Here is a 17,033-nt window from a genome sequence, read left to right as displayed (position 1 = left end):
GAGTTGCACCCTGACTTTTATGGAGAATGAATCACAGACGAACCGGAGTAGGTACAGGTGGACCAGTTGGAGGCAGCTGCAACGGTCAAGGTGAGAGATGACAGCGATTTTCATCAGGCTGGTGCAGTCGAAGCTGGGGAGAAGGCAGATTCTGGGAACGTTTGGGGAGGTAAAATCGACTTGCCGTTGGCCTGGGTTTGGTGGGTGAGGGAGAAGAGGGGTCAGGATGCCTGCCCCTAGCTCTCTGGCTCACGCACCGGGGATGCACAGGGAAACAGCCTGCCATGGACAAAGTGACCTAGAGGAGCCCTGGTCTTCCAGGTGGAGTCATCAAAGGGACAGCTGGACATAACTGCCTAGCACAGGGGAGAACCCTGGGCTGGGATGTAAATGTGAGACGGAGATGGGACTCAAGCCTGAGGCTGGATGAGATAAACCAGGGTGAGAATGGATATGAGAGGGGAGAGTCTGGGCTTGGCCCAAGGACACCTGTGTTACAGGCAGCTGTGGGGCAAGCCTGCCCAAGATAGCTGGAGAGGAGGGAAAAGCCAGGAGTGCAGCATAACTACTGGTCCCTTGAAAGCAGAGCACTGATCACGGGTGCCCCACACCATGACGTAAAGCCACTCAGCCAACGAGGGCGAGCTTTCTGGGACCAGGGGGATGAGGGTGTCCCAGCCGTGGGGAAGCTCCACAGGCAGTCTGTGCCGTCTCCAGGGATAAGGCCAGGATTCAGGAAAACGGGCTCTGTGACAACAGGAAGTGTGCATCCTGGAGGGTGAGCAAGAGCTGCTGTCCTGCCCAGGGACCCCTCGCGCTCTGTGTTCTCTGAGCTGACCTGCCTCAGAGAGTTCCGCCCAGGAGCTGCCCTGGCTTCTGCACCTTTTGTGGAGGGACTGTGTCTCCTGCCAGATACCCACCTGCATCCCTCCAGGACCTGTGAGGAGGCAGAACAAAGTCCCCACGCCAGGTGAGGGGGGTGTTAGGTGCCTCGCACCCACCATACAGGCCAACTTGGGGAACTGAGGCCTTGTTTTCACGCTGTCCTTCTTGCTGGGGCCAGGATGATGGAGGGGACAGCATTTTCCAAGGCAGTGGAGGGGGGGATTCTCCCAATTGAACCTGGTCCCACCCCACAGGGTGGCAGAGATTGGCTGCTGTGAGGGAGGCAGACACTCCTGCATGGAAACCCCAGAGTGAGGAAACCAAGGACCCCCACCCAAGAGGCAGCTCCTAGAGGCCAGTGCAGGGTGCCGGGCCACGATCTGTGGGGCAGTCTGCTCTGCTGGGCCCACCCTGGCACAGGGACGGAGGACTCACCGGGCTGTGACAAGCCTGCCCCCCACTCCCTGGGAAGGAGAGGAGGGGCAGGTCCCGGCTGGGTGTGGAGTGGAGCCACGGAAGACTTCGAGTCTGGACTGCTTTCTCAGAGCTTGTAGTAGCTTGTTTATTTCTCAGTATCCACACAAGACTCACAAGATTGAGCAGCAGGAACGGGGCTTGGAGATTACCTCACCCAGCCTTCTTATTCTGCGGGTCAGGACGCCCAAGCCCCTGGCACCAGCCCCAGGACGCAGAGACCCCACCCGCCCAGCCTCTGGAGGGTTCTAGGCCAGTCAAGGGGGCTGCGTCCCTGCTGAGGAGATGACTGAGGCCAGCAGGAAGTGGGCGGGGATGAGGACGCTGGGTGCCACTGTTGACAAGGGGTGGCTCCTGTCCTGGGGTGGCTTGGTGCCTCCTGGGGTGTGGTGGGGGATTGAGGAAGTTGATTTGCTCTGTGCCCCGCACCCCACCCCCGAGTCTCCCCGGCCCTCCTGCCCGCTTGCGCTTGGGAGGGAAGGCGCATGGAGCACGGAGCATCGGTGCGCTCTCCTTCCGCGGGGCGGGTGGCGCGGGGACACACGCAGAGGGGCTCCCGCGTTGAGCTCCAGGACGCAGGCAACTGGGCAGACACCAGGTTAGAGGCTGGCGTCCTCTCCCAACTCCTATTAGGGTAGGTCTGTCCTCTCCCTGAGCCGGCCCCATAAGGTGCCACCGAGCCCAGGAGTAACTCTGCAGCCGTCAGCAGCTCTCCTTCGGGGGCTTCTTGGCTCCCGGCAGGAGCCTCGCGGACGCCGATGTGCGCTTCTGGTGTCGCCACTTGGCCCGGCGGTTCTTGAACCAGACCTGAGGAGGAGGAGGGGCGCTCAGGCAGGCCCAGCCCCGGACCCGCGTCCCGCGCGGTTCCCAAGTGCACCGGCCGGGGGTTCGGGACGGACGCGGGCTGCGGGGCCGGCCCCGCGCAGCGGCTGAGCCACCGCCCCTCATCCGCTGCTGATGGGGACCGGCGCTCGGGCCTCGGGACTGGGACCCCTTTCCCACCCGGAGCATTCTCCTCGTCCGCCCCTTCCCACCCCCGCCTCCGTCCGACGGCGCCCGGGACGCCCCTTCAACAGCTTCGCGCTCTTCCAAGTTCCCCAAATTCCGGAACAGAAACGCGCGCCTCATTTGTCTTGAGCGGGGGGTAGGGGGTTAAAACTAAGGAAAAGAAAACGAGCCCGACCTCTGCTCCAGCCCGCGCCCTTCCTCCCGCGCCATCCCCAGGCGCCGCTGCCAGGGACCCACCCGGCGCCCCTGCTTTCCCGGGGCCTGTGCGCCTCCGCCCGCCACGCGAGGCCGACTCTTCCAAGGCTGCAGGCACCCACCTCCACGCGCTCTTCGCGCAAGCGAATGCGGCCGGCCAGGCGCTCGCGAGTGCCCACGTCGGGGTACTGGTTTTGCACGAAGAGCGCTTCCAGCGCCTGCAGCTGCTCCTCGCTGAAGATGGTGCGGTGGCGCCGCGTGCGCCGCTGTGAACCAGGGCCGCCCGCGGCGGGCGGCGCCCCGGAGCCCCCGGTGGGTGCGGCCAAGGGCAAGGGCGCCGCGGGCCCCAGCCTCAGCGGCCACGGTAGTCGCGCGCCTGCGGGACGAGGGCTCGGTGAGGCGCGGGCCGGGGGCCGGGCTCCGCACCCCCCTGCGCCGCCCCGGGTCCCTCAGCTCCCGCGCCCCGTGCCCACTCACCCAGGCCGGCGGCCGGCTCCGGGGACCCGCGGGGCGCCGCGCGAGGGCCGCAGCAGCAGCAGCAGGCGCAGGGCACGGCCTCGGGCGCCTCAGGCTGCCGCGGCTCCGCGGGGCTCTGGCGGCCGGCGGGCGGCGGCGGGCGGGCGACCCGGGCCGGGGGGCTGCTCTCGGGTAGGCCGGAGAGGATGTGCTCGATGGAGAAGGGGCAGGGCCGCCCGGGACCCCTGCGGCCCGCCGCGCCCCGCGCCGCCGCCATTCCTCTCGCCCGCCGTCGCCGTCGCCGCGGGAATATATCCGTCGAGGGGGCGCGCCGTAATCCCCGAGCCGGGCGCCGCGTCCACGCGGGTTAATCCCGCCGCGCGGCCAGGAGCGTGCTAATCCCCGGCGGCGGCGGAGGTGGGCGGGAGCGGTCGCAAGAAGCCCTGCGCCGCGAGTCCATGCCCCCGACTCGCAGAGCTGGCAGAGGCGCGCAGGGCCGCCTCCAGTGCCCGCCAGCTCCCTGTCCAACCCTGCGGCGTGGGCAAGGGCCCGAGGACGCCCGGACCACGGCAGACCCTGGGCGCGGGGCCGCCTCGTGGCCCAACTCGTGCCCTGGTCCTGTAGCCACCGCGACCAGGGCTGGTTCCTTGTCCCCTTCGGGGACCTACCAGGCGGAGGAGCAAGTCTGGAGAACACCCCCCCCCAAACTGCACAGTCTCCTGGCCCCCAAACTCCTGAGCTCCAACCTCAAATGGGGCCCAATACCCTCGGCAACCCCGCGGTCCCACCGCACTTCGGCCCAAATTCCCCCGCCCCCTCCACACACATACTTAGGAGCCCGGGTCTCAACCTCGTGGAGGAAACGGGGTTGCGGGGGGGAAGCTATCTCTGCTCATCACCAAACCCGCAGCCCCACTGCCCTGGGCCTCCAATTCTTTGCCTTTTCTCCTGGGCCCCATCGGAGGCCCCACTTATGTGCTCTGGGGAAACTTATCATCTGCTTTCCGGTACTTCCCAGAATCCACCCCAAATCATTACCACCCCCTCCCCACCCTCATCACAGCCATTCTTCTCAGGAGCTGACTCCTGTGTCCACACCCCCACTCCTCAGCTCCGTCCACACCATCCCTCCGGGTCATTCTGCCCAACTTTGTCGGTGACCTGCACTTTGCCAAATTCCAGGAAGACCATTTCGTCCTCATCTAAGCAGGAAGACCATTTCGTCCTCATCTAAGCAGCTGGCCAGGACTTCTGCTGAAGGCCTTCTCTGGACCTCTGAAAAGTTACTGTGTGGCTCACAGGACAGAGCAGCAGACGGCCTGGCTTCTGCCCCAGCTGTCACTTCCTGGCTGTGAGATAGGTTCCTTCACCACCACCGCCACCACCCCGCCGTGCCTCAGTTTCCCAATCTATAAACTGGCATAATAATAGTGACCTAACTCTCAGGTGCTTGGAGGGCTCAACCAGTTACTGTGTGCGAGGTTAGAACCCCGCTGGGCAGGGGCCTCCATGAATGGCAGGTACCATTAGGGGGGCAACACACGGTCTCATGCTTCTCCTCCCACCTCACACACCCTTCCTCAAGCTCCCTTGCTGACTCCACTCTGGTGTCAGTGAGGACTCTGGACTTCAAGTGACAGAACCTGCGGACTCAACTGTCATAAGAGTCCTGACACCAGGACTGCCCAGGATCTGTTAATCTGGAAGCTCTGTGAAGGAGCCACCACATCTGTGAGTGGGCCACCTCATGGTCGCAAGACGGCTGCCACTGCCCCAGAGCTTCCATCTCTTCCCACGTGTCCCTTTGGGTGACCCTGGAAACCTCTCCCAGCCAACTTCCCTCGCAGAACCATGTGCTCACCATTAGATCAGAGAGGCACCTGGGGGCCGACTACCCATCGAAGTCAGTTCCTCAAGGATGGGGGCTACAGGGTCAGTGGTCATAAAGGCTGGGCCCTGGTTGTTCCTTTATCCCTCCCCATTTCTGAAGCTTCAGACACCACCTCTGTGCCAAGGACTCCCCAGTTGATACCGCCAGCCTGACTTCTCCCTCTGCTCCAGGCACTCATCTCCCTAAGCATCTGCTCCATGTCCCATTTCAGCCACCAATGAACATCTCCCAGTCACCATGCCTGGGGCAGACTCAAGATCTCAAAATCCATCCCTTGCTTGGTATTCCCCACCTTGATAAATGGGGCACCTACCCACCTATCCACCTTGGTAGATGCACCATCTCTCCACCTGTCCACCTTGATAAGCGGCCCACTGTGATAAGCGGCCCACTGTGATGCATTTCAAAGATGTCAGCAAATACTTTGACACTCCTCCCTTCAGGAGGTGAAATCTAATCCCCTCTCCCTGAACGTGGGCTGGCTTAGTGACTCGCTTCTAACCACTAGGAGGCAGCAGAAGTGACACTGTGATTTTTGAGGCCAGGTCCTACAGCTGGGTGACACAGTTTCTCTCTCTCATCTTGGGATGCTTGTTCTCCGAGCTCAGCCACCACGCTGCGAGGAGGTGCCTGCAGCCACAAGGAGAGGACAGGCAGAGCAGTTCCCACCAGCAGCTCCAGCTTAAGGACCAGTCAACAGCCAGTATGGAGCACCACCAAGGGGTGAGTCAGCCTTCCGGTGGCTTCTGTCCCAGCCACCATCTACTGCAATCGCAGGAGACGGAAAGTGAGAACGGCGAGAGGCAACAATAGGAGGTGACTGTGGTGTCCTCAGCACTGAGTGTGAGGTGGCTATCATGGGCTCTAGGTAACCAGACGGGTCCTGGTACTGGAATGCAATGCTGCAGATACAAACCCTAAACCATGGGCACTGGCTTTGTGACCAGGCAGCGGGGGGCGGGGGGAGCGGGAAGGAACCTGCTGAGACTGACGGTGGGTCTTAGGGAAGGTGAGGAGAATGTACTGGAAGATGGAGGGAAGGAAACCCTTGTTGTGGAGTGGCAAGAAGTTTAACAACATTGTCACCTGTCATAGAACAGGAAATAGGAAATGTACCTGGTGAGGCAGATGATGTAGCTACGGAGATGCCCAGCGGGGGTGTTGAAGGAGCTGCCTGGCTTCCTCTGGCTCCCTACAGAGGAAGGAGAAAGAGATGTTCAAAACAAAGCAGCCAGAGTTAGATTTACACCTACCGCATGTATCAGCAATTCCATCCCTGGGATTCACCCTGGAGAAATGAAAACTTGTGCTCACACAAGACGCTGCCCATGAATGTTTAGAGCAGCTCTAATCATTATCGACAAAGCTTGGAAACAACTCAGACTCTCATCAGCTGGTGAATGGATGAACACGCCGGGGTCCAGGGTCCATGCACACCAGGGAGGAGCCCAGAGTGACAGCAACACGTGCAACAACAGGGATGGACCTCACACACATCATATTTAGTAAACAACTTTCAAAAGGCTACATACTGTATGACTGCATGTATTGGACACTTTGAAAAAGGCAACATTGGAGTGATGGTGATGTAATCAGTGATTGTGGTGGGGGAGCACCCGAGGGAGTGGGGCTGGGTGCTGAGGGGAGGCTGGTTCCACTCTAGCCCAGGGGTTCTGGGGCCCCCTTTAGTGAGGTTGGGGTGCACAGCCTTCTCGGCCAAGGCAGCTCCCACCAGTGATGCTCCAGGGAAGGGGCAGCTGCAAGTCACCAGCTCACACCGCTGGGGCACTTCCTGCAGCCCTGCCACCCTCAGCCCACCCACTCTCACGTTAAGTGCACTGAAGTCAAACTCCCCAGGATTCTGGTTGGGCACATTTTCTGGATGTAAGTGGAAGGCTAGTGGGACAGGCTGCAGCTGCCATGGTCCCAAGGCTGTAGCTGGCACCATCCCCCTCTCCTTATCAGATATATAATGTACAAATATTTTCTCCGATTCTGTAGGTGGTTTCTCACTTTCTTGATAGTGTCTTTTGAAGCACAAGATGTTAAGATTTTGAATAAGTTGAATTGTTTTCTTTGGTTGCTTAAACTTCTGGTGTCATTTCTAAGGAGACATTGCCAAATCCAAGATCATGAAGATTAACCCTGATGTTTTACATTTATAAATTTACATTTATGTTTACATTTATAAACTATAAATTTTCTAGTTTTAGCTCTTACATTGATCCATTTTGAGTTAATTTTTGTGTATGATGTTAGCTGAGGATCCAATGTCATTCTTTTGCATTTGGATATCCAGTTGTCCCAGTCCTATCTGTTGAAAAGATTATTCTTTCCCTCCTTGAATTGTTCCCCACACTCCAGTTGCAAATCAATTGACCATAAATGTGAGGACTTCCTCCTGGATTCTGAATTCTGCTCCATCGATCTATACATTTATCCTTACTGTCTTGATTACTGTAGCTTTGCAGTCAGTTTTGAGATTGGGAAGTGTGAGCTCTCTAACTTTGTTCTTTTTTTCAACATTGATTTGGCTATTCTGGTTCCCACAAACTTTCCTGTGAATATTAGGACCAGCTTATCAGTTTATTCGAAGAGACCAGCTGGAATTTTGATAGAGATTGTATCTGTAGATCCATTTGGGGAGCACTGCCATGTTAACAACATTAACTCTTCCAATCCATGAACATAGGATGTCCTCCATTTATTGAGATCATCTATAATTTCTTTCAGTAATGTTTGTAATTTTCAGAGTATACATTTTTTACTTCTTTAATTTATTCTTCAGTATTTTGTTCTTTTTGATACTATTATAAATGGAATGGTTTTCTTAATTTCATTTTCAGATTGCTCACTGCAAGTGTATAGAAATACAATTGATTTTGTACATTGATCTTGTATCTTGCAACCTGCTGGATTTGTTTATTAATGCTAATAGCTTTTTGTGGATTCTAAAGGTTTTCTATATACAGGGTAATGTCATTTGTGAACAGAGATCTTTACTTTTTCCTTTACAACACTGGTGCCTTCTGCTTCATTTTCCTAAGTTCCCTGGCTAGAACCTCCAATAAATCACCGAACAGCAGTGGTGAGAGTGGGCACTCTCATGTTGTTCCTGCTCTTAGAGGGAAAGGATTCAGTCTTCATCATAATGTATCATGTTAGCTGTGGATTTTTTTTATAGATGCCCTTTATCAGGTGGAGGAAGTTCCCTTCTATTTCAAGTTTGTTGAGTGTTTTATCACAAAGAACTGTTGTACAATCCATCTATTTTTTTCAGGAGCTAGACTAATGAACTAAATCATGGGTTTGCTAGAGACCACCACCTGCAGCCTTTAAGTCTTTAGCCATGACATTCAACTCTGCTATTCTTCCTAAGAGAAAGAATTTTTTTCATCTTGGTAGGGGGCAGTTCAGGAGCTCTCACTTACAAAATAGGTCCTACTCTAAAGATTAGAAACCACTGCGGAAGTTCTGCCAAATGTTACATATGTCTATTCCAATTATGCATTCAGAAACTGGAGAATAGCCAGTGGGTAGGTTAGGAGCCCCCCGGCGTCCCCTGTGAGATGGAGTTGGGTCAGTACTCCATTTATCGCCTGCCCTCTCTATATTCCCAATCCAACGGAGAGGCCATGATGGCACATTGGGTCCCAGGGACCAGTGTTAACATGGAGACTGTATCCAATGGCTCTGAGATGGCCTGGGTTTTCCTCTTCTCCAGCATAAAATTACCTGAGGAAAGGGACATACGTACCTTTGCAGAGGATTAGGGGCATCAAGCCTACAAACACTCTCCACAGTGTTGCCGGATCCTTCCTCACGGGAGGAGACTTCAGCAGACGAGGTCTGGGTCTGAGAACTGGCTGGAAATTGAGCAAGGGATCGTGACACTCCTTTGGGTCTGGTGATTTCAGTCTTTTGCTCTTCTATTATTTTATTTTTTAATGTGGTAAAAAATACATAGCATAGAATTTACCGTTTTAACCATGTTTAAGTGTACATTCACAATGTTGTAAATCATCATCATTATCATCTCAAGAACTTTCCCATCATCCCAAACAGAAACCCTGTACCCATTAAATGCTAGCTCCCCATTTCCTCCTACCCTCAGCCCCTGACAACCAGGGGTTATGGCTGAGTACCATTGCATGTATACATCACATTTTAAAATCCATTCATCCGTCAGTGGACATTTGGGTTGTTCCTACCTTCTGACTATTGTGCATAGTGCTGCTGTGAACATGGGTGTATAAGTATCTGCTCGAGTCCCTGCTCTCACTTATTTAGGGTAGATACTTAGGAATGGAATTGCTGGATCGCATGATAATTGTATGTTTAACTTTTGAGAAACTGCCAAGCTGTTCTCCATAGCAGCAGTACCATCTTACATTCCCACCAGCAAAGCACAAGAATTCCAATCTCTCCACATCTTCACTACCATCTGTTATTTTCCCTTTTTTAAAAAAAAAAAAATTTTGTAGTCATCCTAATGGATGTGAAGTGGTAGCTTATGTTTTTGTTTTGTTTTGGTATTTTGGCAGCACGTGGGATGGTTCCCCAACCAGGGATCAAACCCGGGCCTCCGCAGTGAAAGTGCTGAATCCTAACCACTAGGCCACCAGGGAACTTCCCGGTAGCTTATGGTTTTGATTTACATTTCCCTAGTGACTAGTTATGTTGAGCATCTTTTCATGTGCCTATTGGCCCTTTGTAGAACATATTTTTTTGGGGGAAATACAATCCAAATTTGCTGATTTCATGTATTAATTTATAGACCTCAATTTGATTTTGTATATACTTTAAGGTTTTCTATGTAAACGACTATATCACATGAACATATTATCTGCTAGTGTTACTTCTTCATCTACAATCTTTATGGCTTTCATTCCTTTCTTCCTTTCTTTTTTTCGGCACAGCATGGCTTGCAGGATCTTAGTTCCCTGACCAGGGATTGAACGTGGGCCCCGGCAGTGAAAGTGCTGAGTCCTAAGCACTGGACCGCCAGGGAATTTCCAGGCTTTCATTTCTTTTTCTTGTGTTATTGAAATGTCTAGACCTCCAGTAGATCATTGAATAAAAATTGAGACATCAAACATCTTTGCCTTGCTTCCAGTCTGAGAGAGAAACAACTCAGTCTTTAAGCCCTAAGTATGATGATAGATGTAGGTCTTTCATAGATGCAGCAAAGGTTATATTTTTCATAGATGAAGGAAAACCCATCCCCTTGCTTTTCCCAGTTTCTCAAGGTTCATAGCCTGTTCCTCCATCTTCAAAGACAGCAACAGTAGGTCAAGTCTTTCTGACCATTGTATCATTCTGACCTCTTCTCCCCCGCTTCCACTTTTAAGGGCCCTTATGATTACATTGGACCCACCAGAAATAATCTCCTTATCTCAAGATGATAAACTTAATCAATTGCAAAGTCTCTTTTGCCATGTAAGGTAACATATTCACAGATTCTGGGGCTCAGGATGTAGACATTTTCGAGGGGACCATTATTATGCCTAGCACAGTTTGATCCCTGGTCAGGGAACTAAGATCCCATATGCCACGCAGCATGGTCAAAACAAACAAACAAACAAAAACTAAAAAAACAAACAACAAAAAAAACCGGTATGCAGAGTTACACTTCTCTTAATGGTAGAGTCACTTGCTTTGGACTAATCCTCCTATGGATAACAATGATAAACTCTGAACAATATATTTTTAAAAAAACTGAAAACACTGGATATGAACAGGTATAAACTAGAAGGAGGGTCAACACTTGTACCAACACTTAGGACTTCAACATCTCTTTTTGGGGGCACACAACAGAAGCATAGGGGGACTAACCATCCCAGTTGCACACTGAGAGCCCTGCTTCCTGGGAAACTGATGAACAGGGTGACACGGGTGAGGGGTGGAGTGTTAAGCGACAAGGCATTTGGGTCCTTGGAAACCCCCACGGAAGCACTGGGGCAGACACAGGCTGCTTCAGTTTTCAACTGTCTCGAGGAAGCAGGGACCAGCCTTTTAGTCCCTATGCCGGTTAGTCCTTGTCTGCTGTGTAGGTGGCTCCACCACCCAGGGCAACATTCCAAGGTGGAGGCAGCTGTGCACCATTGGTCGCCAACACTCAGAGGCGCAGGATGGGTGAGCTGACCACTGAAGGGGTCCACGACACCATCCGCTGGTCCACACCCACCCACTGGTCCTCCTTGGTGAACGGCCTGCCTTTCCACCTCGCTACCTAGGTAAACAACACCTAGAATTCCGTTCACCTTGGTAAATGCACACCTGTCCACCCAGGTAAGTGGCCCACCCACCCATGTGCCTCCATGACACCCACCTGCCCTCAGAGCTGCCCCAGCCTCAAACTGCATGCAGTGCTGGACACTCCCCTACTGCCACCCCCAAATCTCACCAGTCCTGCCACCCCCTCAGTGCCAATGCAGATGCCGGCCACCTGGGCCCCCACAATGGCCTTTCTACATACTCCCGGCTACTCTCCTGGCCTGAGACCCTCCCCAAAATGAGCCTGCTGTCGTGGCTCAGGTGCGCTCTGCATACAGATCCAATCACGGCACTCCCCTGCTCCTAACGCTCAGGATAAGAGGATCAGCTGCCTTATCTCCGTGCTCCCCCAGCCCCTGGACTCTGACACCTCTGTCCACCTGCCCCAGCTGGCCTCTGCCTCCTTCCTCCAGCTGCCCAGACTCTGGGTCAGCTCCGCCACTGCGCCCAGCTCGCAGCCAGCCCGGTGCTCTCAGCCCCATCCTGGGGTTCAGCGTGGCTTCTGCAGAGGGGCCTTCCCTGCGCACCCCACCTGCCCGCCGCCAGGGGTCTCAGGCCCCCTCCCCCCGCACACGCTCCCTCCACAATCCCAGTCGCTCCCGGCTGCCCTCCCTTCTGTTTCCCCGACTAAAGAGCGGACCCAGATGCTTCCAGGACTGGTCAAAGCTGGTCAGTGCCAAGAGATGGGGGGCAGGAACTCCGGGGGGTGAGGAGGGGGCAGAGGAGCATCAGGAGCCAAGGGAATGGATCTGCAGGTAAGTTCTGAGGAACCACGGGCTTTGGACAGTCAGAGGCCGGAGCACAAGGTAGGTCCAGCAAGGTCCAAGGCCGGTTTGGGGGTTAGGTCCCATCAAGTGCGGAGGTGAGGCCAGAGGGGAGGCGGGGTCCCTCGGCAGCCAGGGTGGGGGCGGGGAGGGGTCCTGGGCGCAGCTCGGGGCTGGGGAAGGCGGACTCGGGATGAAGGTGGGAAGTGGCCCCCACCCTCCCTCTCCCCGCAGCGCCCACCCGGGCCCCCTTTCCTGCCCCCTCCTCGGCGGGACAGGCGAGGCCATCAGGATTCCCCTGATTGCTTTCTTTCATGCCGGTGCCTTTCTCAGCAGCAAACGCCCGCTAATGCCTCCTTTATCACGGAATTAGGGGATTTAGGGCCCACAGCACAAAGAGGCCCTCGATAGCAGCCGTAATCAAGGGCCAATCGGCCGATCTCGAGCGGGCCCGGAAAGAAAGCGAGCGCGGGGATTAGCGCGGCGGGGCCGAGATAGCATCGCGCGGCCGCGGGCTGAGGCCGCCGGGGAGGGCCGGCCGCGCCGCGGAGAAAGGCCGGCTTAGCCGCTCGGCGCCGGGGATTCTGAAACCATTAGCGGGGATTAGCACGAGGGTTAATCTGCTTTGGCCGCTCAATTGTCAGCGGGACGCGCACGCGGGAGACGCCTCGGTGGAGCGGCCGCTGGACCTCTGCAGTCCAGGCCCCGGGCTGGTCTCGGTTTTCCCAGCGGTGACTGGGCCAAGCCCGGTCCCGAGAACCAGAGGAAGGGATGAACCCTTCGGTCCCTCAGGCCAACGGGTTATGCGTGCACCTGGCCCAGCAGGTGTGAGTGGAGCCTGGGTCTTGGCTGTAGCCTCCACCTCTGCCAGCCTCTGCGGGAGGTCAGGGCACAGCCCCTGCCTGTCCTCAGGGACCCCTTCCCTTCTCATGGCCGGCTCCTCCCCATCCTGTTCCCCTCTGCACTCCACGTCTGGCTCTGTTCACCCATTGTGGACTTGGTGCCGGCCTACCCACTGAGCAAGGCACACACCCGTCCCCATCCCACAAGGCCAGGAAGCAGGTCGCAGACCAAGAGGATGCTGTCCGAGGCCAGGGAGGAGCCACTGCTTGCAGACCCTCCATCTCTCCCTTGGAATCCCATCCCAGGTGTGGACCCCTGAGCCGGCTGATGTGATGCCACCTGCGGCCTCCCCAACCGCTTATCTTCAGCTCCCTCATTAGGTGGGGCAGGGTGAGGACTGTGCAGACCTGGGCCTCCATAGATCCCAGAGAGGTCCTCTGTCTCTGCCTGGGTTTTCCCATCCGAGAAGTGGGGCTGACTGAGAGGAGGAAAGGTCCTGGCAGGAGGCCCACTGACCAGGGGTGCCACCTGTGTTTACTGCTGCCTTCTGGAGGGACATGCCCCAGGCCCCACTCCTTCTCCTGCGTTGGTAATGACAGGCTCTGGGAGTGGGGGACTTAGAGGGGTGTGCATGCACCATATGGTTGCCCTGGGCGCCTCTTCCATGGGGATGTGCCAAGGTCACCGTGCCTTACTTGAGTCCACGATTGGAAACAGGTGGCTGGGCTGGAGATGGCCAGGCAGGCCATTAGTGGAGGACTGGGCGGCGCCATCAGTGGAGAGGCTGGTGGACCTCCTGGTCCCATCCCGCGACCCTATGTCCTTTCCCGTGGCTGAGACTGGGGACTTTAGAGCAAAAAGCTGCACGGGGAGGAAGATACAGGGGTGAGCCTCAGGCAGGCGCGTCAGGAGCGCCCGTGGCAGCGTCCAGCGTGGGCGTTGGACGTTGGGGAGGGTTGGGCGATGGTGGCTGCGCCGGCCGAGCGCTGACTGTTGGAGGCTGCAGACGAGGTCGGGGCACAGGCGATCCACTCCGAAGACCTGGGTCTGACGGCAGTGAGCAGGAGGGGCCTTCAGATTGCCGGCCGAGCGCATGCGCGGGCCTGCGCCGGCCGGGCGCGCAGTGACGCCATCAGCGCGCGCCGCACGAATTCCGGGCGTAAGCGGCGCCGCTCCCCCCAGCCTCCTCGGTTCTCTCTCTGTGAGGTCAGGCCCCGAGCTCCCTGCCGGCGTCGCGGGTTCCCGCCCCGGCGAGTTGGGTTCCTCCCTCACGAGCGGGTCCGGAAAATTTCCTGAGTGTCTCCGGATCTCCGAGGCTGGGAGCTGAGTCGCCCTGAAGGTCTGCGGCCTTTAGCTGAGGGCACGCGGGCACAGCTTCGCCCCGCGCCCCGGCCCCGGTCGCGGATGTTTCTTTACCTCCCCGATCACAGCCCTGGGTCGGGGGGTGTTCCCTCGGGCCGCGAGGATAGTGGGCTGGAGGCGGGGCTCCAGGGTGCGGTCAGCCTGGAGGGCCGCCAGGGACAGACAGGCCTGTTGGCCCGAGAGCTTGAGCCCTAGATCGCTTTTCAGCGGGGGGTTGGGCGGCAAGCTACTGCTGGCTGCTGAGCAGGGGCGCTGGGATGGCCCATCTCTGGAGGTCACTCGGGAGATGACAGTCCTGTGGCCAAGTGGGGCCACCGGGCCAGGCCCAGCCAATGGAGGAATAAGTGGGAGTGGCTGGCCAGGCCGAGGAAACAAAAGTGACAACAGTTGGGGAGTGTCAGGCGTCAGGGCCTAGACCAATCTGAGCAGAGGGGAGGTTACTCTTAGGGATATTCGCCAGATGGGCGTGGGAAGAGAAGAGCTACAAGGCCACACCAGGGGCCACCATGTTTTCCATGGTTCACCCACTCTGTTGGCCTAGGCTACGTTTGTCCACGATCCTAGGTGTTCTCTGTGGCCCTCCCATTGTCCTTTTCAGCTAGTTCTCCGCTGTGCCTGCATCTCTCTCCTTGGCTCTGTTGCCAGATCTTAAGGAGGCAGGAGATCCTCAGACCCCCCCGATTCTGTGACTTATACAAAGGATCCTGGTCCAGGGAATCTGAGAACACGTAGGAAGTAGAATGTCAGTGAGAAAAATACTCTGGCATCCTCAGCTCAGATTGTGTTTGCTGTGAAGGCTGAGGGCACAACCCGAAAAACAGATTTCTCTTTGTTGGCTAAAAGGAGAGAGACCCATTTGTCAGGAGTGACTCTTTGTGTGTGTGTACTAAGCTCTGATTGCCATTCATCACCTACACAAGGACATGGAAAAACCAGAGGACGCTTGTGCAATAGTGGGTGAGGAGAGGCCTCAAGGAAGTGGGGGCGGGGGGGCCCTGGAGGGCAGCTGCCTGAGGGCCTCTGTGATGGGGCTGGAGGTTGGCCAAGCCCTGTCCCAGGACTGGCCATCACCTCACCCTTTGCTCCCTTGGCCTGTGTCTGAGGCCATTGTCCAGGGCACATTTTGTGATGATCCCAGGCTCAGGACGATGCCAGATGGTGAAGGCTGCCTGAGGCTGAGTGGCTTCCAGCTGGGCACAGAGGCTCTGGCTGTGCGCAGCATATGGTGACCTGGAGTCTCCACACTCAGCTCACATCTCTCCTCTGATATGCAGACCCAGTCACCTCCTGGGGCTCTCCCTGGCCCTGGCCTGTGTGTCCAGGTTGGTGGGGGATCACCCTGGAAGTTGATTCTTTTGTCTCCCGACTGCTCAAAGATCTGCCCACATCATTCTGCCCCTTTGCCCCAGTGCTGCAAAGGCAAGGTCCCCTGCCATCGGCCTCCTCCCTGCAGCCTTCAAGATCTTGGTTAAATGCAGCTGAGCTCCCTCCAGGCATCTGCCTGCCTCTCTAGCCACTCTCCACCTGCTCACTTCCCTCCAGCCTTGCTGGTCTTCTCTCAGCTCAGAGACCCCGCCCCCCCCTCAGGTCTCAGTTCCAGGAACTGAGGCTGCCGACTTATTCCAGCTACCTGTGAACAGGCGGGGCCAGGGTGGGGGACCAGTGGTCCACTGGGGCTGGTGGATTCTCCAGGCTCACAGCCCCAGGGGACACAGGCCCAGCTCAACCAACTTTTCTGGCTGGGCTACCTGCTGTCCACCTTGTGCTGTGTGGCACAAGAGAGGGGTCCCTCCCCCTCCTGGATACAGGTCTCCATGCCCTTCTTTCAGTTCAGAGTAGCCTGTCCCCTTCCTCCTCGTGAAAGGGGATGGGGACAAGACTTGGGGTGCAGTCAATGAGCAGACGCCATTCCTAGAGGTCAGATTTCCAGGACACTGAGTCCCCTCAGGGCCCAGCTCCTGGGCTCTGCCCGCTCTAGGAACTACCTGGGACCCTGGGGCACTGCCAGCAGCCTCCTGTGAGGGTTCACTCTGTGCAAAGCATTGTTCTAAGTGCCTTACAGACATTACATCATTCCAGCCTCATAGCCCACTGGAGTGGGTTCTTGTGTCACCTCATTTCACAGGTTGGGAAATGAAGATTAGGTGGCTTGCCTCAGCCTGTGAACAGGGAAGCTTTGCTGCTGGGCCCTTTCTCCTGCATCTCCTGTGAGCACTGAGGGCACACACACAGCCTGGTCCTTCAAAACCACATTCCTTGCACCCTCAAGCCCACCCTCAGCCCCCAGATCTGCCCCAGGCACCAGGTGCTGTGTGAGGTTGCTGGGGTGAGGAACTCTCTCCCAGAAGGAGCAGCTCCAGGAATGGGACCTGCTTGCTGGGAGTCTCCTGCGGGCAGGTTATTTCCCAGTCTGAGCTAAGCCCTTTGTGTGGCTTTTGCCGTGTAGTCCCTTGGACAGGAAGGTCCTTTGCCCCCTCACAGCCTGGGGCACTGGCTTATCCCATCCTGTTCACACCTCCTCCACCTGGCTTGTGGGTGGTGGTTCCCAGCCAGATCTGGGCCACAGGGGCCCTCCAGTTCAGGGTTCTTTGGCCCCCATGCTGGGCTGGGCTCCCAGCTGTGCCTGGGTCCCGGGATAGGGAGTCTTCAGCAAGAGGGACACCTTCCTGAGGTTGAGCTGTGGGGTGAGGGCTCTAAGTGCCCACCCCTTCCTGCCCCAGGGCTGCTACCTCCCAGCCTAAGTGAAGGATTAAGAAAGGACCTCCTGGACTTCCCTGGTGGCGCTGTGGTTAAGAATCTGCCTGCCAATACAGGAGACACGGGTTTGAGCCCTGGTCCGGGAAGATCCCACATGCCGCGGAGCAACTAAGTCCATGCGC

At 56.6% G+C, this 17,033-nt stretch overlaps 1 protein-coding gene across 3 annotated transcripts; it reads right to left on the bottom strand.

The window, feature by feature from the left end:
* Positions 1–1,428: 1,428 nt before the first annotated feature.
* Positions 1,429–14,678, bottom strand: GSC2 (goosecoid homeobox 2). 3 transcript variants are annotated; one of them, XM_060121215.1, is made up of 4 exons: positions 13,488–14,678; positions 6,026–6,101; positions 2,685–2,938; positions 1,429–2,166 (listed from the first exon to the last, which is right to left on the bottom strand). In XM_060121215.1, the coding sequence occupies exons 1-4, from the start codon at positions 13,596–13,598 to the stop codon at positions 2,062–2,064; spliced, it is 546 nt and encodes a 181-aa protein (XP_059977198.1). In that variant the 5' UTR covers positions 13,599–14,678; the 3' UTR covers positions 1,429–2,061. The 3 variants fall into 3 exon arrangements, with proteins under 3 accessions (XP_059977198.1, XP_059977199.1, XP_059977197.1); XM_060121214.1 differs by lacking the exon at positions 1,429–2,166 and adding an exon at positions 8,667–8,775 and having other exon boundaries at positions 2,882–2,938; XM_060121216.1 differs by lacking the exons at positions 6,026–6,101; positions 13,488–14,678 and adding an exon at positions 3,040–6,008.
* Positions 14,679–17,033: the final 2,355 nt, after the last annotated feature.

Source organism: Lagenorhynchus albirostris, chromosome 14 (genome assembly GCF_949774975.1).
Source record: "Lagenorhynchus albirostris chromosome 14, mLagAlb1.1, whole genome shotgun sequence".
NCBI classification, from domain to species: Eukaryota; Metazoa; Chordata; class Mammalia; order Artiodactyla; family Delphinidae; genus Lagenorhynchus; species Lagenorhynchus albirostris.
Note: the sequence above shows the minus strand (reverse complement) of the source record. Positions and strands in the feature narration are given on the sequence as shown.